Consider the following 22738-nt stretch of genomic DNA (forward strand, 5'->3'; position numbering starts at 1 on the left):
GTACTTGCATCCATTGTGACTGATTTGCATGCTGTTGTTGCATTCATTTAATGGACCATATTTGCTGAGCATTGGATATCTACTTCCTTGTGTCTTCTCTTCTCTTCTCTTCTCTGTCTTTGTAGGAGGACAGTGAACAGTATACACGCTTCTCACAGAGACATGCTTCGGTTTGTACCTCTCTGTCCTTAAACTGTCTGTCCTTCTCAACCCGCATTAGATGCTTATAGGTGTCTCTGCCTCTGATCTACCATACATTGTAGCATACAATAGTCTTACTTTTCATTATGAGATCAGCAGGAAAGATGTTTTATGGTTTTTGTGGATGCCCAACATTGCGAGAAACCATGTCTATATCGGTATGCATATACATACTGATATGCTGTGTATACATAAACCGTTGTGTGTTTTGTGTGTTAAACTATTGTTAACTGTGGGCTTCTTCTAATTTTACCCCTTTTTCCATCCATCAAGGTGTCAGATGATGAAGAACGGATGTCAGTTGGTAGCAGGAGCAACGTACGGGTCAGTATCTGTGTAGTTTGTGTTAATGTGAGAGCATCTGGTTCCTTTAAAACCTTTATACCTTTATCTAGTAACACTTTATAATAAGGGTCCATTTGTTAACATTAGTTAACATGAACTAACTATGAACAATAATTTTCAGTATTAATTAATCTTTGTTAATTTCACCATAGAGATAAATACATTTTTAAAATCAAAAGTTGTATATGTTAACATGAGTTAATGCACTATGAACTAACAATGAGCAATTGTATTTTTATTAACTACCATTAACAAATATTAATAAATGCTATAAAAAATTTATTGTCCATTGTTAGTTCAAGATACACTGCCTGGCCCAAAAAACAAAAAAAAAAAAATAAAAAATCACAGTTTGGATTTAAATAAGCAGATACTTAAGAGCCTATGATTGGATCATTATTGCAGTGATTAATATGTTTCAGCTGGCAAAAATTATTTGAATCCTAACTGATGCAGTGTGTAGCTTCTTATTTCTTAAACAACCATGTTGGAAGATGTATCCCATGGTTGTGGAAAAGATGTTACTGTGTTTCAGAAGGGACAAATTAATTGGCATGCATGAAGCACAAAACAAAACAACTAAAGAGATTGCTGAAATCACTGAAACTGGGTTAAGAGCTGTCCAACGCATTATTAAAACCTGGAAGGATAGTGGTGAACCGTCAGCTTCGTGGAAGAAATGTGGTCATAAAAAATCTTGAATGAATGTGTTCGGAGATCACTAAAACCCTTGAAGTCACATCGTAAAAAATTGACAGTAGAACTCACGGCTATGTTTAATAGTGAAAGTTAGAGCATTTCCAAACGCACAACGCGATGAGAACTTACAGGATTGGGACTAAACAGCGTGTGGCCACAAGAAACCACTTGTTAGTGAGGCTAATCGAAAAAAACAACCTAAATTTGCTAGGGAGCTAAAGATTGGACTGTGGAGCAATGGAAAATGGTCATGTGTTCTGGTGAGTCCAGATGTACATTCTTCCAAAGAGATGGGCACGTCACGGTAAGAAGGGAAACGCATGAAGCGATGCACCATCATGCATAGTGCCCACTCTACAAGCCTCTGGAGGCAGTGTTATGATCTGGGGTTGCTTCAATTGGTCAGGTCAAGGCTCGGCAACATTATGCGGCAATAAAATAAAGTCAGCTGACTACCTGAATGTACTGAATGACCAGGTTAATCCCATCAATGGATTTTTTTCTTCCCTGACAGCACGGTAATATTCTAGGACGACAATGCCAAGATTCAATGTGCTCAAATTGTGAAAGAGTGGTTCAGCGAACATGAGGAATCATTTTCACACATGAATTGGCCACCACAGAGTCCAGACCTTAACCCTATTGAAAGTCTTTGGGATGTGCAGGAGAAGGCTTTACGAAGTGGTTTGACTCTCCCATCATCAATACAAGATCTCGGCCAAAAATGTATGCAACTCTGGATGGAAATAAATGTTGTGACGTTGCATAAGGTCACCAAAACAATGCCACGACTAATATGCGCCATAATCAAAGCTAAAGGCGGTCCAACAAAATATTAGAGAATGCAGCTTTTTTTTTTGGCCAGGCAGTGTACCTAATACATTAGTTAATGTTAACGAATGGAACCTTATTGTAAAGTGTTACACTGTATCTTGTAACAAATGAGCAGTGATAAAGCAGGTTCTTGTGGGTTCCGATATTAGGCGTATATCTGTGCTATGTGTGTTGTCTGATTATTTGGTCATAAAATAGTCCACAATGATGCTCATACTGATGGTGGTTATGTTTGTCTGGGCAGTTGGATTTGGAAGCGGCAGGTGCTTACAGTGGGGTAAGAATCTCAGGGTGAAAAATGATTATTTAGGCACAAAAGAATGTGTCATGACTTTCAGCTTTCCACTAAAGTGAGGTGTGCACATAACTAACTCCACTAGACATAGTTTTGTAGCTTGGCGTGTCAAAACTAAGCATTAATAAATTATTAACTTTAAAGTCTGATGCTACATTATCAGTGTTTTGAAGTGTTTCATGAACATTACAAATGAGGAGTTCTTTACTCTGTACTGTGGACTTTAACAAATAGGCTATAACTGTATGTGCCAGTAAAATGTGTATTTTACTGCTGAAGTGTCTGATGCTTGACCTACATGTCACATCAATTCTGCATTTTTCATTTTATTCACATTTACCACAATCTTGTCCAGCTTCCTCAGGCCTCCTCCTCTCACTCACTTAAGAAGTCCAAGAAAAAGAAGAAACATTCTTCCAGAGCTGTACGTTCATGGTGCTTGCATATATGCATGTCACATCTGTGTGATTTCTGTTGAGAAGATACAATGTCAGTCATGATCTGTTGTCTTTCCCACAGAGCAATGGCTATGATGATGATCTCAACACAGTATCTAGTCGGGTTAGTGGCTGAAATAACTGTGTGATGGCAGGGTTTGAGTATAGTTTGTTTGTTCACCTGGCTGTTAAAAGAATAGTTCACCCAAAGTGAAAATTCTCTCATCATTTACTCACTTTCATGCCATCCCAGATGTGCATGACTATCTTCTGCTGAAAACAAACAAATATTTTTAGAAGAATATCTCAGCTCTGTAGGTCCTTTCAATGCAAGTGAATGGTGACCAGTCTTTTGAAGCTCCAAAAATCACATGAAGGCAGCATAAAAGTATTCCATACGACTCCAGTGGTTTAACGTATGTCTTCTGAAGCGATGCAGTCACTTTGGGTGAGAAACAGATCAACATTTAAGTACTTTTTTTTTTTTACCATAAATCTCCACTTTTACTTTCACTTTCAGAATGTGAAAGAATGTGAAAGTGGTGATTTATAGGGATTTAAAGTTCTTAAATGTTGATCTGTTTCTCACCCAAAGCGATTGCATCGCTTCAGAAGACATATGTTAAACCACTGGAGTCGTATGGAATACTTTTATGCTGCCTTTATGTGATTTTTGGAGTTTGAAAGGTTTGGTCACCAAACCTTTTTTACTGGAAAAGATATTTGTCCTTTTCCAGTAAAAATATCTAAACATCCTTAAAACAAGATACATTTACCTCAGAAGCAAAATTTGATAAGATAAATATACTTCAGAAAATATACATTAAATTAAGTTTGTTTTTCCTATCCTGTTGGGGGGAAAAAATCCTCTTGTATGTTGTTTTATTTATAAACTCAATTCAACTGTGATTGTGATACAGCAGTGTGACGTAAGGTGTAAGGTGGTACAGATCAGTGTGATGGTTGTAAAGTGAACTGTCTGTATATGTGCGCAGAGCTCCAGACTCAGTGATGAGAGCAAAATGTCTCGCTCCTCAAGAATTGATCTGCAGTCGGTGGGTCTCAATACTGGAATTCTCTTGTACATTGATTTTATGTGATTAACATAAAAATAAATCTAACATGAGTGGAAGATGTCCTCTGTCTTGGAGAAAGCATGATGGATTTGTGTTATAACAAATTAACTTGTAAAATAGTGGATGCAACATGAATTAGTAGGTGCTGTGCTAGTGGTGTTGTGCATTCTAGCTAATTGTTACAAAAATAAAGGCTTTTAACTCTAGGTTAATGTATTTTTAATCCTGGGTTAAGTCCAAGGGTAACTCAGGGTAAAGTACATATAAACAGTGTGGAAAATGGACCTAAATAACACGGTTTAAAATTACCCTGGGTTACAAATTTCAAGTATGAAAAGCCTGTTATAGTACCAAAAAGTCAATTTCTGATTTTAGCTGGCTTGTTTCTCTTGTATTGCATCTGTTGTGGAAGGAAAACACAGTAAAATTGTCCGTCTAAATATCTGGATGCTCTTGCTCTATACATCTCTCACACATCTCTTTATCAGTTCATTATTCATTCATCCTCATTATTTCCCATCATTTTAGAGTGCCTACTATTCTTCAGAGTTGTACAGCAGCAGTAGTTATTCCTCTAAACATCAAGGCCCCTCCTACAATGGCTACCAGGTCTGTCATCTTCATCCTTTACATTTCCCTCAATCTAAATCCACCATTTAAACCCCCTCCATACTTTTTGTTTCAAAACTTTTTGTCCATCCTCTCTATGCACAGTTTTTCCCCTCTTTCCACACCCTCTGATTGACTAGTATTTCAGAGTCTTTATTTGATTGGGATCCTCATGTATTTGTTAATTTCTCTTCTGGTTAGCTGTCTCTGCTGCACTGCAGGAAGTACAGGGTTTGTGTTGCTCCCCATATTATCCTGCACTTCCAGTACAATAATATGTGAACATTTCTACATGGATATTTGCACTGTTAATGCCTCACCCGTCCAAACGTGTATGCTGATCCTCTCCCTTCTCTCTCACCCATAGCAGGTCAACTAAAGTATTAGATCTTAAACCCACACAGACTACAAACACCTGAGGACTGAGCTAATAGCTTGTGCTTTGGATTTGACTTGAAGTTGTAAAAGGTGAAGCGTGTTAATTCTGTGCATCACGGAACGGAATTGCAAATATTTTTTTTTAAATGTTTTGGTTTCCCAAATACTCTTAACGCTCCATCCACCCCACACCAACTTCTGCCATTGTTTTGACAAACTGGTAGCCCAATTTGACATTGGTTGACCCAGAAGTTGAGATGTTGGACTGCTCCAACAAACAGAGCAGTGTTGAAAGTATGACAGAGTCACAGTGTTTACACTTTAGGGGTAAAACAACTTACGAATGGCTTACTTAAAATGTTCTCTGCGCGTCAAACTGGGATGTGTAAAATTTGCACACTTCACCATGTAGTTTTAGGTTATTGTTTATTTTGGCATCACGCTTTGGTGTTTCTTACCAACCTGACAAAAATCAAATCGTTTGGAATCATTTTTGGTGTGATGAGGCAGCTGTAGCACATTGATGCACTGTGCACGTAAAATGGAGAACTGAGACTCCAGAGAGTGTATGCATGCTCACATGCACAGAATGGTTATGGGTCAGACCTCAAGGTGTGAGATGGCAAAAATAAATATGAGAGTGTGCTTGATGTGTCTCTTCTGTGTGTTTGTCTCTCTTGTATCAGGGTTCTACATATAAGGACAGTCTTTACAGTGGCTCTCGACGCTCCAGTATTCGTGCTGTAAGAAACTACCAAATCATAAAGTGCATAACTGTAAATGTGCATGAAATTCACAGAATGTACCTTTACCCTATTGAGTGTTCAGTTACCTAACCACTAAAAATTGTGAGCTTTTTAAAGATTTATTTCTAATGTTGACGACACATTAGGAATGGAGACGAGTAGAGCAGGGTTCCCACGCGTCCTGGAAAACCTGGAATTTTGCAATGCATTTTTCCAGTCATGCAAAAGTCATGGAAAATTTGAAAAATACCTAAACGTCCTGGAAAATATTTTAGTATAATAAAACGGGTTGTCTGTGTTGCTAGCAGATTAAAAATGTATTTTACAAAGTATAACTTCGGGTTCTGGTCAGGTATGGGTTTATTAAAAAATAAACAGGCCTACTTGTTTCATGCATGCACTCTCATTAACAGGCACATGCGAATGGACAAGTTAGGGGCCATTCACACCGAACTTGTATTGCAAGCGTCTGTTTTGTTTTTCCTTTGTTTTTCTATGTAAACACATGCTGGATGGACATCTTTGACTGTTGCAGTGCATCTCGCTGTTTCTTCAGCATCTTGCGCAGGACCGCCACATTTTTAAAACACTGTGTCAAGTTAAAAAGAACTTTCAAAAACGTTTAAAAAATGCATGTCAAGAGACCTGCATTCTGTTTCATTCGTTGCAATGCATTTAGTTTATTTTTAGTGCAGGTGTCAGAAAGATTCAACGTTTTAAAGTAATTCAGGCTGCAAAGAGGACTTCTTGTGACTTTCTGTACTATTATACTTGATTCTAAATTGTTCTGCACCAGGCAAAGTTTTGGCGCTTGATAAACAGTAAGCTAATGTTTTTCCTCTGGTGTGATGAGGAGTGCTGTGCCTTGTTAAAAGTGTGTATGTTTACTGTCATATACTGTTACAAATATTGCCTACGATGCTTACATAAAATAACAGCATATTGGAACAAAACTTGCTTGGAGAAGAAATTAAAAAGAGAGTGAGCTAAGTCAGGTTCAGGCCTAAAATCTGACGGTACCATTCGGGCCAGGTCACTCTGACTCGGGTTTCATTTTAAGGCCCATGCAGACCTCTAGGCACGAGTACTTGGAAGTGACAGCAATGATCATGAAAACACAGTAATTGCATGATTTCACTTCAAAACATTGCATGCTGATCGAAATTCAGGAACAACTATACACAAACATGTACAGTAAAAAGGGGGCCTTGTATTTAATTTTGTGATTGGATACAATGTAAATTTCAGCGCTACCTTGCAGTCCAATTTATAAGACAGTAATTTGCTTCAACGCTTTACATCGTGAATTCTTTTAATTGTTTGTCGAAGTACATACTTTACAATCAATATACTGGGACTGTTCTCAAAAACTTTGTTACTTACAGTATATACATTTTTACAAGCAGTGTGCATGTGATTTAGAAGCTAAACTCGGTTGCTCATGTATCATACATGGTCATAAAATGCTTCGCAGTGGTCTTTGTGTGTGCTTTTGAATACAGTAAATTATTATCCAACACTTTCCCTAATAGAGGGATCTGTAAGACAGTAACAGGCATGTTTAACCCTCATCCTACTGTGTTCTTAGACTGGTGAGCCATCTATCAGCTTGTTTTTCTGCTCGGGAATGCATCTTGAGTGTGCGAAGTTTGTTAGTTTTGTACATTTTTGGCAAGGCTTGAAGATGTGCAGCCATGGAACCTGAAATGACTGTAGAAATCCATTCCCGTCTCTTTTCTTTTTACTTTGTTATATAGGCTACATTTATGCCCTCTCTATTGCACTCTCTCTATATGGTTCTCCACTTTGTGTTTGTATGTGTGTATCCTCTAGTCCTCTGGATGCAGTGGTTTCCTGGGCTCCAGCTCTAGGACTTCGTCCAGGGCAAATTCTGCATGTGGCAGCCCGGTGGTGAGCGTCTTCTGTCCCTGACTGCCGAAGTTGATCACAGACCAATACAGTTATACTGAGTTGTTAGCTCATAGTGACAGATTACATTTAAGCTACAGGCATAAGATAACGTGTGTTTGTGTGCATTCCTCTTATGGGTTCATGAGAAAAGCCAACTGTTAAACTTGAATAGATGAGACATCAGAAATAGCTGAAATACCTCTTGCTTTGTGCCTGCATTACATTAATTGGTGCCCTCTGGTGGTTTCCAGGAGGACTGTGGCAGCTCAGTGCCCAGTTATTTGTGCAACACTGGTAACAGTGGCCTCTCTAGAGACCTAGACCATGTCATCATCCCTGACCTGCCAGATGTTAATGGGAGACTGTCTATGGTACGAGAGTGAAGTCTTGGGGTCCATGTGTTCTGTGACGGACTGTGGTGTCAGAGCCTGCATTAAAAGCTTGGGTGTCTTTACCAGTTAAAGAAATGGCATGTTGGATTGAGATAATGGCCTGCATGAAGGTTATTTGAGAAACTCATGATTTTGAACATGTAGGGAAAAGCTTTTTTCGCTCTCTCTCTTTTGAAATGCATCATTTGTTTTAAATGATTTTGAATCATATTTTTCTGTCTCAGTCTGGAAAGGCTAGAAATCTCAGTGTTCAATAGTTTCAGCAAACTATTGTCACATTTATTTAACATTATATTTAAATAGCATGATGTTTTTTGGAAATTTGCATTGATTTAACTTTGGTTTTATTGTAACAAGACATATTTGGAGTCTTGTGAATTACTTGGTATTAGAATTAGCATTTTGTATTTAAGATTATTAACCGAATACAACCATTTTATGTTTTGAAACTTCTCAAATTGACTTGAACTTGTTTTCTATGCTTAACAGAATTTTTTTTATTATTATTATTATTTTACTAACGTTTTTATGTGGAAAGCTTGTTTAAAGTGTAAGATTACATTGTATATGACACTCTCGTAATGAAATGGTGGCTCAACCACAGGGGCCATGTGAGAAAATCTATTTATTTTTCATTTTCTCTTTTATTTACAGGTTGATGACCGGTTAGAGCGAGACTACTTGGAAAAGGTTAGTGGTTTTATTTCAGCATGTCTATTTATTTATTTATTATTATTTATTTTGGGGGGGGGGGGAGTCTCAATAGTGCATAAAAAAATGGCATATTAATATTTTTCAGGGCTCTTCACGTGCATCAACTTTATCTGGCGCCACTCTTACCTCTTTGGGTGGGACGTCTTCACGGAGAGGAAGTGGAGATACATCCATCACTGTTGACACAGAAGCCTCTATACGGGAAATCAAGGTGTTTTTTTGTCTCACTTTTTATGGTGCCAAATTTCCTCCCAAATTAGATATTTTCCCATAAAGCATTTCTCTGATCTCCTCTGCGGATTTCTCCTCTGTATTACCCCATGATTTCATGGTACACCTTTGACATTGAAATTGTACAGACATCAATGCATAATCTGTAAATGTTCATCCATAGACATTGTCTAATTTTGATGCACCACCCCCATTTTTTCATCGAATATCTCAGCCTCTGAGTGGACTAGAAGCTCAATGTAGGTGTCATTAGAAAGCTGAGATCCTTTGCGATGATGTATAACATTTTATCATCAATAGTTGATAACATATATTTCCAATGATTTGTTTAGCATGCTTTTCCTTCTGGACCACATATTTTGTTCTGGACATCTATGATGTTGCATTGGATTATTCACACAAGCAAGCTCACAGACAAAAAATAGCAATTTGTTTTAGAAAACTGCTTAAGTTAAAGCAGATATAAAGTTTTTAGCTATTTGGGGCTTACAGAAGCAGTGATTGACGCATAAAAGAGACGTTTGTATTTGATGTCTAACAATTATCATATTTTACTTTGTGATTCTTTTGAAAATCTTTCAAACTGTGGTATTAGGCAACAAAATAAATGGTACATTCCTGAGAATGAGAGCTTTCATTTGATATGATTTGTCTATTTAAGTGCTATTCGAAAAACTTTTAATTCATATGAATATTTCTACCACATGACCTCTAGTTGGCACTTATTGGCGACACAAATGTTTTAAGGCCTTATTTTGTTATTTTATGTAACATAAATACAGAAGTGATGGCTATCTTTGAAAAGTTCAGATTCTAAGCTCATTTCAGATGATACCCCATATGCCTGACTTATGTATTTGGAGACTTGAAAATTTGAAGCGTAAACTTTTTTTGCAACATAGCACCCCATTTTGGATCCGCCAGCAGGTCTGCAGAGTTGAAGAGGTTAAATTAGATAATTTAGTTGTATTTTATTTTATTAGAAAAATATTTAAATGTTTAATCACTATAAGCAGTTATTTTTTATCACTCAAAAAAATGAAAGCAGCTCAGTACACTTTCATTGTCTTCGTCATTCCTGTTGTTCTTAGTCTCCTTCATGGAGATCTGCTTTACAGCAGAGTTTAGTTTCAATTCCAATCAAACACACCTCAAGCAGATAATCAAGATGTTTGTGTGTTAGAGCAGGTAAATCTAAACTCTGCAGGAAGGAAAATCTCCTGAGCACCTCTTCTATAATCCACTCATTCTGTTCTATTTAGTGTTCCAATACTTAAAACCTTTGTACCTCTTATTTCCTGGTTAGTAATTCAAAGCATTTCAAACAAGTCTTGCATTCTTTGCTCTTCTGTTGCTCTTTCTCAACTGCACCCTTCATCCTTCCTTCTCATTCTCACTCTTCATGCTTGTCATTCAGGAGATTCATGAGCTTAAGGATCAGATTCAAGACGTGGAGGCAAAGCACATGCAGAACCTCAAAGAGCTCAAGGTACACATCTGCAGAAATAACTATTGGGGCTGTTCAGACTGAACAAATTCTTGTACTAAAAAAGTTGACACGGCATCTAAAAATGTGGAGCTCCTGCATGAGATGCGGAAAAACAGCGAGACGTGGCACAACGGTCAAAATACATCCATCTAGTGCTTGTTTACATAGAAAAGCAGCTAAGATGGACATAAAAACGTGTTCGTTGTGAATGGCCCAAAGAGCTTTACTGATATTTGACTGTGCAATTAAAAAAGAAACAGCAGTGGAAATTTTTGTTTTTTAAATATTGCATTGAGTTTCTTGCTAACCAGCAAGTTAGTGGCTGGCCTAACATCAGGTGACCAGGAAATACAAGATTTGATAGTGTCTTTTCTCAGTCTCTCTGGTTCTCGTCTTGCATGCACATGCTTCTATGCCACACAAGTTTATAGCCTGATATTTTATTCCTTGCCTCCATTCTTTAAAGCATACTGTCGGATCACCAAAGGGAGATCTTAATACCAGATGTAAATGGGCCTTCATGAGAATATGCTGATTTTCATGTGGTGTCAAATCTTTTACAGGATGCCCTGTTGGAAGTAGAGGAAAAGTTCCGGAAGGCCATGGTGTCCAACGCACAGCTGGATAATGAGAAGACCAATCTGATTTATGAAGTGGACACTTTGAAAGACTCTTTGATTGGACTGGAGGAGATGCTCTTTGAAACACGCCGTGAGCTTGAGGACAAGAGTAAGGTCTGTACAGTCATAGCTGTAAAAAACAAAAAACAAAATATGTTCCCTGCGATGGGGGAAAATTACTTTGCAGATTGTGCTACTTGCAGTGTAGATGGCTTTGTTGATTACAATGCGAGCAATTTTGTGTCCTTGTGTTGCGACACGCCACTTGCATCTGGTGTAGATACAGTGTAACTGTATGTTGTGTTCTGTTGCCAAGCAGTGTTGCAACCAATGTTGGGTAGATTTCTTCTGAAATGTGATCTGGTACTGATTACTAATGACACAACTAAACTTGTAACCAGTAATGCAATCATTACACTTTTTATATAATGTATTACTTTTGGATTAATTATGTAATACAGATTTATTTTAGTCCATTACTACCCAACACTGGTTTGAACTTACCTAACTAATATAGATTTCAATTGATGTGCAGTCATGGTAGTGCGTATATCACTGTTTTACAATGGCTTTGCATGTGACTCATCCAGTTATATTTACGTTTAAGGTATTAATGTTTTGAATCTGTTTATTTTATTTTATTTTAAATGTTATGTAATGTGAAACAGCTGGTTTTTTTTTTTTCACTGATGCCAGACTTTCATTTATTAATTTATTATAGAATAAAAAAAATAAAATTGATCAAATGAGATAAAGTACATTCATTTATGTGTAAACTAGGCATATTCACTAGATTATCAAAAACTATTAATTATTCATTATTTTGTAATATATAAAACAATTTTGGGTTAAATTTATAACCAAAAAAGAAGTATTTTGTGACTTATTCTGCATCCGTGATATAAAATAACTCAAAATAATACCTTGCATAGAGTAAAGATTTTGGTCATATTGCGCACCTCTTGTGTGCTCTATAGTAAGTAGTAAGTAGTTTGTTGTAAAACATTGTTGAATCAATAATAGATTATATTTAAATGGTGACTTTTTCATTTTGCATGATTGAAAGAGAACAATGTTCACATGGTGCTTGGCACTTCAACCTTGTGTAAAAGCTTTTTAAAGATGCATAGTACATTTGAAATAATAAAATTCAAAAACTAAAGCAGGTTTTATGTTTTAGGACCTAGAACGAGAGAAGCATGCCCACAGTATACTGCAATTTCAGTTCACTGAATTGAAAGAGACATTGAAACAAAGTGAAGAACTTCTAACTGTGAGTATTGTTGTAATTAGAGCTTAAAAAATCTCTCTCCTGAAGCATTTGTCATTCCAAATGATTGCCGCCTTATCATTTGCCTTCTTATCAACTTCTGTCTTTCCTCCTGATCATCTTTGGTCTTCTTCAATGCACATTTCCTCTCTATAGGAGATCCGTCAGTTACGACTCAAGCAGGATGGCTTTGTTAGGGAGATTTCTGACCTCCAGGAAACAGTTGAATGGAAGAATAAAAAAATTGGGGTATGATCCCTGAAAATGCTTTCACTGTTAGAGAATTATATTAAAATAGTTGGTTGGATTAGCATAATTCTTCATCAGTTTCCTGTTCTGTTCTTTGCCTAGCCTTTTTTCTTGTCTGCAGCACTGACGTTTTCATATCTTTCACTTTATTTCTCTCCTCTTCGCCTCATCTTTGTCAAATCCTTTCTGGTGCTGTTCAGGCATTAGAGAGGCAGAAGGAATTTTCTGATGCCATTCGAAATGAAAGGGATGAGCTCAGAGATGAGGTTGTTCAGCTCAAAGATATTTTGAAGGTATTGATCTGTGTGGTGGAAACAGTTCATTGTAGGGCTAATTCTTTTCTCCACATAAACATTTACTAACAGAACAAAGAATGTTGCTTGATTCTTCATACTGATCAGCTTCTTTATATTGGCAACTGAAAGATTGTCTAGAATGTAAAGCAAAATATTGATTCATTAAAAGAACAGTCCACCCAAAAATGAAAATTCTCTCATTTACTCCCCCTCATGCCATCACAGATGTATACGACTTTATTCCTTCTGCTGAACACAATGAAGATTTTTAGAAGAATATCTCAGCTCTGTAGGTCCTCACAATATGTGGTGACCTAAACAGTGAAGCTTCAAAGAGCACATAATGGCTGCATAAATGTAATCCATAAGGTTCCTGTAGTTTAAACATGTCTTCTGAAGCGATCCAATCAGTTTTAGGTGAGAACAGAGCAAAATATAACTCCTTTTTCACTATACATCAGAAGTCTTCTTGACGATCAAAATTTCAAGCTCGATTACACTTTCCTATAGCACCATCTAGAACTCTGCACATGCGTCAAGCACTAGGAAGTGTAATCGAGCTTTAAATCATTTTCATGCCTAGAGACTGCAATGGCAAGATGTACAGTGAAAAAATAAGTTTCATTTTGGTCTCTTCTCACCCAAAATCAATTATATTGCTTCAGAAGACATGGATTAAATTACTGGGGTCATATGGATTACTTTTATGCTGCCTTTATATGCTTTTTGTAGTTTAAAATTGTTGGTCTCCATTCACTTTCAGTATATGGACCTACAGAGCTGAACTATTCTTCTAAAAATCTTAATTTGTGTTCTGCAAAAGAAAGAAAAAAAATTTCTATTTGGGTGAACTATTCTTTTAACACTCTGCCTTTGACTGAATGAACAGAATCTCAACATAATATTGGTGCATCTACAAATCAAGTATAGGAAAACTATACTCTCTACCCCAAGTGTGTCTAAATATAAATGAATAATTAACTAAAAAATTACAATTCTGTAATTTACTCCCCCTGATGTTGTTTCAAACCCATATGACTTTCTTCAGTGGAACACAAATGGAGATGTTGGGTAGAATGTTGGATTATCAGCCTCAGTCACCATTGACATTCATTGTATGGACAAAAGATGCTATGAAAGTGAATGGTGACTGAGGCTAACATTTTGCCTAATGTCTCCTTTTGTGTTTCACAGAAGAAGTAAAGTCAATAACATGAGGGTGAGTGAATGGCTCACAAATTTTTGGGATGAACTATCCCTTTAACCTGACCTATTACTAAACTAAGTATACCTATATTCATTTATCTCATCTAGAAACATGGTATTGTCCTTGGACCTGATCTGGCCACCAATGGAGAAACAGGGGAACAAGCAGGAGAGGCTGATCAGAATTCTCAAACGTCATCTGCTGAAATCAGAGAAGGGAGTAGCGTACTTGGTGAGCTGTTTTTCTCTTTATTCCTCAGTCATTGCATGCTAACAATTCTTTGTAACTTTGCACTCTCATCTTGTAGATCTCAAGCTTAAGCCAAGCCTAACCATACTGTTTCTATGAGCCTGGTACAAATGCACTGTAATTTCACTTCACTTCTTCCCTGCTTCCCTGCAACACTTTTTTTTTTTTCCAATGTAAAGTAGACGACTTAATTAGTGTTTTCTTATTAGTCAAATGAGCAGATTCTGTGAATATCTGTGTCATGTGCTTCAGCTCCATGTTTATTTATGTGATTACCTGCCAGAGATAATTAAACCAGAAGTCACACTCCTCTCTAAGGTTTACTCTGGTAATAGATTCACAGCTGAGGTCAGTCCAGTCAATTCAACTGGTCTGTTGAATTCATAGTGTGAATTCAATAAATGCCTTGACATGGCATTTTATTAATTAAAAAAATCAAATCAAATCATTACAGCTTACCATCTGAAATAAGATAAACTAAACTACTGTAGCAGCTAGTTAATAGCACACAAAGACGAACACTTTTGGGTGTTATATCTCTTTCTTGTGTCCAATAGTGTATTGCACAAGTATTTATCATATAGCTGCAACTTCATCACCCTTGATTAAAATGTCACTGTTTCTTGTTCGGTTTGTTCAGAATATACTTTAGTTGAAACCAGAGTAGGCACTGCAGAGTGACGTGTTAAGTGCTTGGCTCGAATCTGTTGGGCTTTCGTCTTTGGGACATCCTTTACACATGATTTGTATTGGATTAAGAGCTTTGCCTTGGGGCCTTCATTTTTCTTTCTTCCCTCCCTCTTCTTGCTCTGACCGTAAAAACATACAGACACATTTCTTTTGGGCTTAACGACTGACACCTCAATCATCTCCCAGGCACTCATCAGTTGGAGCTGAGTAAAGACCAGCACCAAAAAGATTTGGATAAGGAGGTGCAGCTGTCTTCACATGTCCCATTCAGTTCTACAAAGACATCTTTAAAGGCAACCCTTAGGGACAAAATGAATCAGGGTGTAGGGCAGTCTGAGAATAGACCTGAAGTATCTCCAACTCCTGTTGGTGAAGACGTGCTCACTGCAGCAAGACCCATTGAAGAGATCAAAGTAGAGGAGTCCATACTGGAAGATTCAGGTTGTAAAATAGTGGAATTAGAGTGTAATGTTCACACTGATGCACACATGGGCACAGATCAACAAGATGGCATAATGCCTGTCGATCTTAGTCAGGCAGTCAAAGAAGAAACTCCTGTAGAGTCCATCTCTAGTCCAATCCCAGATAAAGATCAAACTGATGAGGCAGAGCTTGATAATAAAAGCAAAGAAGAGCCTGTGGAATCGTTTCAAACTGAGAAACTTCCACAAACCCAAGGTGCCAGTGTTTCAAATAAAAAGAGGAAAAAGAAAAAGAAAGGCAAGCAAAAACAAAGCAAAAAGCAAGAGAGTGACAAACAGGTGGATGACAAGAATGTAAAAGTCTTGAGTGAGAATCCAAACCAAAAGATGGAAAGTGATCAAGAGGGTAACCACAAGGAACTCTTAGGGAATTATGTATCCCAAACAACAATGAATTCAAAAGTCCCAGCTGATTCACATGATGATAAAAGAACTGATGAAACAGACTGTGTTAAAATACCAAGCACAAATTTAAATGCTGATGATGCTAGAGACACATTTCAGTCAGTTACGGATGAGGCTGATTCAGGAAAAAGTTCTAAAACCATCTCAGATTTTGATTGCCCTGAATCTAGAACAAGCACTGGTGTTCTTTCAGATGCTCAGTCTAAAAGCAGTATAACTAACCTCACAACTATTATTGATGAACAAACCGAGGACTCAACAATTCCTGGCCAAGAGGTTGTAATCCTCTCCAGTGAGATTGATTCTTCAGAAAAAAAGGATTTACTGTCTCATACACTTTCTTCTAAGCCCATGAATGCTGTTGGCGAGTGTGTGGAACCCCCCGAGTCTATCAGCAACTCTGAAAACATTGAGGATTATTTGTCAATAGAAGTTAAGGAAGTGAAGAGTGATCTGGACCGTGATGCAGTAGAACAGGAGGCAAGGCTCCAAAATATTGATCCAGATGGGACCACTTTTCATGATGATCATGATGCCTCTGCTCTAAATCTTTCATTGTCCTCTGTGCTAAAGAAGGCAGAAAATGAAGCTGAAATACAAATACAGGAACAAGCAACAGAGCCCATTGATCAGGAGTTGGAAATTCATCTTCAGGACAGTATTCAAGTGGACCAGAAAGACATTAAGACACAACAAGATGATCTAGTTGAAGAAAATCTAATAATATCTAATGTGTTCGATAGAGAAAATGTTAAATACACTGCTATAACTGATACCCTTGTTCAACACATTGGAGAAGAAGCTGAGGAGGAGGAAAGGTTACTCCAAAATCAGGAAAAACATGAAGCCTGCATGTCTGGCGAGGATGAGACAAATCAGGAATCATTAGAATCAGGAGCCTCTGACCAAAAACTCGAGCTAGAAAAATGTGAGGAGGATGAAAAGGACAAATTATTCCTAGATCAGATTATACCTGAGGCTCAACTGTCCAGAGATGATCTGGCCAGTAAGGAATCAGTAGAGACAGAAGCCTTTGAAGAACCCAATCTTGAAAAAGATGAGGATGATGAAAAAGAAAGATCACTCCAAGATGAGGTTAAACCTGAGGCTCAGCTGTCTGGAGAGGATGAAGCCAATCAGGAATCAGTAGAGTCAGGAGCCTCTGACCAAAAACCCAAGCTAGAAAAATGTGAGGAGTATGAAAAGGATAAATTATTCCAAGGTCAGGTTATACCTGAGGCTCAAATGTCTGGAAAGGATCCGGCCAGTCAGGAATCAGTAGAGTCAGAAGCCTTTGGAGAACTCAATCTAGAAAAAGATGAGGAAGATGAGAAAGAAAGATCATCCAAAAATCAAGTTATGCTTGATACGCAACTGGCAGGAGAAGATGACGACATCGTGGTAGAGTCAGATGCGTTTGCTCAAGAACTCAAGGAAGAAAATGAGGAGGAAGACGAAGGAGAATCATTTGATTTTGATGACATGGATCTTGAAGCATCATCAGATTTACTTCCTAAAAACAGTCTAGATCAACCAAATATGGATGTTACACTGTTAAAAGAAAATGTACATGTTCCAAGCCAGGAATTCCAAAGCGATGTCATTGAGGACCGGACACAAGATGATTGTGGACCTCTGGAACTTGCAGCTCAGGTACCAAAACCAAAGGAGCATATGGATGATGGACTTGCCATAGAAAACCTACAAACAACAACAGAGGTAGAAGGATGTTTACCAGAGGACAGCCAGGTCAACAAGGAAGAAGTTAGACCTAGTCATCAGCAACATGAGTCACCTGAAAATAAAGAATTCACAGTTGAGAAGCATCTACAATCAGCAGAAGATATAAGACACAATGAGGGAGTTAATCTTATCTCAGAGATGGGGACAAGAGATGTTGGCCAAGAGATCATTCACAATGAATCAAAGATTTCAGGAGAGCAGGAGGTTGAGAGGGAAACAACAGTGAGCAACAAGGAAGATGATAGAAAGGAATCTAAAAAAAGTAGCAAGAAAGGGAAGGGTAAAGGGAAAGAAGAATGTAAAATGTCTTAATATACAAGGTTGTGCAGAGTCTTTTTTTTATTATTCATCTCTTCAACATTGCAAGTATGTAGGTCTTAATGAAACTATTTTGGGACCATTACTGTAAAGACTTCTGAGAACCCTAGGATACCAAATGTTATCTTACAGTTTTTGATAAAGACTTAGTCTTATCATCTGCCATGTTATTTTCATAAGTATGTTTCAGCAAACACATTTTATACATAAATACTTTACATCTGATTAAAAATGCTGGATTATCTCTGGATGTGAAATAGGCCAAACAGAATGTCTGATACATTTTTAAAACCGATCACACATTAAATGCTAGCAGTAAAGAGTGTAAAAGGTCATATTTACTTTGAAATGTTACATAATGATATGATGTTTCACATAAAATAAGTAATGTAATAATAAAATGAAAGTTTTTGCTACCTTTAACAGCTTGTTTACTATGCTGCATTTATAGTTATCAATGACACCTGACATGTTTTCTAATTAAAGTGTCTTTGGGTGAATAGGACACAATGTATTTTGTGTGCTGTTTATATTAATAGGTGTGTTCCATGTGGTAAATAAAATACTTTGTTGGGGACATTCCCTATTTAATATTCCTCGAAGGGTTTGACTGGAACTTTGTAGTTACACTTTGTATTTCAATTAAAATTGTGGGAGATAATAACAAGTGGAAATGTTTAATTTATTCTGTTTGGTGACCAAAGACGATGTTGGAACCTAGAGATCTATTGACCTATCCTAAAATAAAACCCAAATTAAAAAAAGAAAAATTTTAACAATGCCAGCTGATTGATGTCCAGTTGAATATTTTAAAGTCCAAATGAGGAAATGGCTATTTTTCAAAAATACAAATAAAACTACAGTCATGTTTTACTATTTAGCTCATTGTAGGTTCTTCTTTCTCTTTTTCACATATTCATTTCACAGCTTCAAGTAAGCAGACTGAGTAACTGAGACATGTTAAAGATATACATTGAAGATAATATAGATTGATTCATAGATATACACTGAAGTAAACATTGACTTTGAGTGAACTGTGCTGTTGCACTGAACATTGAGTATGCCGAAGTTCCTGCATGTTATCCACCCTCATCCTTCACATCCCACCGTAGGATAGCCTCACTTTTGCATGCCTTGACTCCTCCCCACCATGCATTTGGTCCTCCCACTCCTGGTATGTGAAAATCTACTTTACTTTCTAAACTTAGAACGAGTTTTATTTAACAAGCATGAGAACAAGTGTATGTGATCAGAAGCATTTATTGTTGGAGACTGTCCACATGCAAAATTTAGTATGACCAGCTCTGATGAGAGGCTGCTCCACCTTGTCTACAAGGCTTTAATCCATATGTAGGTTAACTTTAAGAACTGTATTCTTTGTGCAATAAAATGTCCATTTTAATTTGAAGTTGCTGATGGTCTATATATATATATATATATAATATTCACCTGACCATTATCTTCAATTTCTTTTGAAAGTGTAGAAACTACAAAGTCTTCATACATACTTCCAGGCATTCAGTTCTGTGTGAATGAGTGAGACAACTATGCTTTGTCAAAATGTCCATGTTCATGAGTATGTGATATTTTACTATTGCAGAAGACGTTTTTTAGAAATGCAGATTGAAAATTGTGATAGCTATTATAAATGTACCCTAATGTGGTTATCACATTGCTTGTTTGTCCAACAAAAAGCACAAGTTGTTTTTGTAGTGTTATGGTCAACCTGTTAACCTCTGGACCTGCTTTTCAGAAATTCGTTTACGAAAACTGGTTGATGAGAGGGAGAACTTAATAGAGCAGGTGTGTTTCTCAGTTCCTTGCTTTACAAATGCTAAGCCTTTATTATTTTATCATGTTTCCCACTTGTTGTTTACTATATCACAAATGTTAGGAATATTTGTCTGGTTATTTTTTATTAACAGGTTAAGAGATTGAAAGGTCAGCTTGAGCAGAAGAAACAAAAGAATGGTGTAGAGGACTCCTCTAGCCCAGAGGGAGATGTACAGGAGAATGGCACTGACTCTAACATCATGGATATACAGAGTAAGGACACTGCCTGCACACTCAGTTGAGGTCAGGGTACTAGAGACCCTAACATTATTAAACTGACATTTAGAGTGCTGAGATAAAGATAAGCTTGTATCTGATGCTGATTATATCATTAGCAATTATTTTTAATAGGTTTCATTTTCGTCCCATTTAATAACACACTCTTAAGTCTCAGGTGTTGAGAAATGTGCAATTATTACTTTTTTCAGGGGATACCCACAGACAAATTAATGACCTCAGATTTAAGCTTGTCAAATCAGAGCAAGAAGCCACAGCTCTTGAACAAAATGTGAGTTCTGTTTTACCTTTTTTATTTTACATTTTGATTTCAGAATTTCTGTTAATACTGTTTGACAACTGTAATGGTGCTTATTCAGAATTGAAGCATTTGAAATAGTTCTAATTCAAATTTGTTGTAGGTCACAAGACTTGAGGGTCAAGTGTCCCGGTACAAAGCTGCAGCAGAAAATGCAGAGAAGGTGGAGGACGAACTTAAAGCTGAAAAACGCAAACTTCAGCGAGAGGTAACAAAGCAAGACCAAGTGGTATAGCCCTAATGGACCCTTTTCACAGACTGTGATGACGTATTTCTGCCTTAATTTTGCAGTGTAAATCTAGCAAACGTTTGTTATTTTTGAAAAAAATATAAAATTAATGCACATTTAGAACATTGTTCTTTGTGTTAAATAACCTGGCATTAATTTAAATGTATTTAATTGTTAATTTAAACTAGTCAACACTGCTGTGATGGGATTTCAAATACAACTTCTGAGGGAGTGATAGTACATTTGGCATTTTTCTCTCCTCTAACTACCATAATCAATATCTCCCTATTTTTTTCTCGTGGTGGAAACATAATAGTGGATTTTTTCTTTTACTGTTGGAGCAAATAGCAACACAATAATTTTTGCTTTGGTCTCCCTATCTTGCTCTAGTTTACTTCTGCATTCCAAACCCTGAAATGTGAAAAGGGTCCAAATAACAAAGACAAAGCCCTACTTATGTTTACATATGATATTATTAATTGCTCGCTCAACTTCTTTTATTGCAGCTACGGTCTGCATTAGACAAGGTTGAAGAGTTGGAGGGCAGTAACAGCCATCTTTCGAAAAGGTTGGAGAAGATGAAGGCTGTTCGGGGAACAGCAACTCCCTAGTTGTTTTGAATCAGCACATATATATCTTCACCGCCACTGCCTGACCATTTCCCAGCTGGCAGCCTGATAAAAAGAGCTCTCTGCTCATCCTCACTCTGCACATTTCACAAAGTTTATAAAACTATTAACAAACACGACAAGAACTCTGATACATTACATCTCACAATTGTGCCATTTTTACTTGTTTATCTAAGCTTAAAGAGTAGAGTTCTTCCACTTTGGAGAACCCAATCAGTACTTTCTGAATGACGCAGGGGAACTCATGAGTGTGCGTCATTCAAAAACACAAAACCTGTAGTTAGAAAGTTTAGAATGGTAAGTGTCTTGTTTGAATGTTGAATTTATTCAAACAAACATGTGCAAGGCTGACAGAAACTGTTTGGAAGATTCTTTTTAGGTGTGGAGCCCTGACTTTGAAGTCCAGTCATAGGATGGTTCTGCTTATCATGCCTGGGTGGACATTTGTTTAATTTCTTTTAGGAGATAAAGACCACTGTTGCTTCACTAGGACAAGACGGAAGAGTATGTGTGATTGTGCATGTGTGATACTTTGATTTCCTCCACTCTCAAAGACATTTTATTAACACTAGCTGAGTTGACTATATCTTTATGTATCTGAAGCTAAAGTTCCTGGAATGATATTGAGATCTCACTGCTGGCTTTTGCTGTCTGTTTGTTTTTTGTTTTCTTTATTGGTCTGCCAAACATGCTGTTCACTACCATCACTACTGGTTTCAATAAGACTGACTTGAAATAAATGAAGATGACATACCTGATATCTTAGGGAATGTTACTGTTGCATTGATGCTGAGAATCCAACTACCTGAAATATGGAAGCTGTTGAGATGCAAGGTTTCACACTGAGTGAACAGCAACTGTTAGTGTTACCCAAGACTGCCTTGGACAAAAATAAATGTAAAAACCTCCATGTGATGAAGATGCATCAGATAAGCCTCATGTTGTACACAAAAATATGGTCAACTTCACATAAGCTTGATGAAGTGTATGTGATCAGAAGCATTATTTAGTATGACCAGCTCTGGTGAGATGCTGCTCCACCCTGTTTATGATGCTTTAAACCATTTGTAGGTTAACTTTAAGAACTGTATTCTTTGTGCAATAAAACGTCCATTTTAATTTAAAGTTGTCGATGGTCCATATATATACACTGGTGGCCAAAAGTTTAGAATAATGTACAGATTTGACTGTTTCGGAAGGAAATTGGAATTTTAATTCACCAAAGTGGCATTCAACTGATAAAGTATAGTCAGGACATCACTGATGTAAAAAACAGCACCATCATTATTTGAAAGAAATAATTTTTGATCAAATCTAGAGAGGCCCCTTTCCAGCAGCCCAACACCTTATCCTTGTGTAATCATACTAGAAAATTGCTTACCATTATATCAAAACACTGCTGAAAGCTATTTGGTTCGTTAAATGAAGCTTAACATTGTCTTTGTATTTGTTTTTGAGTTACCACAGTATGCAATATACTGGCATGTCTTAAGTTCAATATTAGGTCGAAAATGGCAAAAAAGAAACTGCTTTCTCTAGAAACTCGTCAGTCAATATTTTGAGGAATAAAGGCTATACAATGCTTGAAACTGCCAAAAAAACTGAAGATTTCATACAAAGGTGTAC

The 22738-nt window shown here is 37.0% G+C and overlaps 1 protein-coding gene across 20 annotated transcripts in view; it reads left to right on the forward strand.

Moving 5' to 3' along the window:
• The window catches only part of lrrfip1a (leucine rich repeat (in FLII) interacting protein 1a), a 64130-nt gene extending 42099 nt beyond the window's left edge, over positions 1–22031 (forward strand). For 2 of the 20 annotated variants that reach the window (XM_051708305.1, XM_051708306.1), the window contains 11 exons: positions 126–170; positions 475–525; positions 8578–8613; positions 8723–8848; positions 10286–10357; positions 10921–11091; positions 12158–12250; positions 12404–12496; positions 12697–12789; positions 14107–14230; positions 15125–18766. In XM_051708305.1, the coding sequence (XP_051564265.1) occupies positions 126–170; positions 475–525; positions 8578–8613; positions 8723–8848; positions 10286–10357; positions 10921–11091; positions 12158–12250; positions 12404–12496; positions 12697–12789; positions 14107–14230; positions 15125–17880 (3660 nt within the window). In that variant the 3' untranslated portion in view covers positions 17881–18766. Of the gene's footprint in view, positions 1–125; positions 171–474; positions 526–2323; positions 2357–2729; positions 2799–2893; positions 2936–3806; positions 3867–4415; positions 4497–4697; positions 4728–5560; positions 5618–7453; positions 7532–7782; positions 7903–8577; positions 8614–8722; positions 8849–10285; positions 10358–10920; positions 11092–12157; positions 12251–12403; positions 12497–12696; positions 12790–14106; positions 14231–15124; positions 18767–19639; positions 19690–19811; positions 19933–20147; positions 20228–20357; positions 20463–20989 lie in introns of those variants that run through there. The other 18 variants (XM_051708315.1, XM_051708316.1, XM_051708317.1 and 15 more) reach the window with 18 other exon arrangements.
• The last annotated feature ends 707 nt before the right edge of the window (positions 22032–22738 follow it).

The sequence above is a fragment of the Myxocyprinus asiaticus genome, chromosome 10, assembly GCF_019703515.2.
Source record: "Myxocyprinus asiaticus isolate MX2 ecotype Aquarium Trade chromosome 10, UBuf_Myxa_2, whole genome shotgun sequence".
Classification (NCBI taxonomy): Eukaryota; Metazoa; Chordata; class Actinopteri; order Cypriniformes; family Catostomidae; genus Myxocyprinus; species Myxocyprinus asiaticus.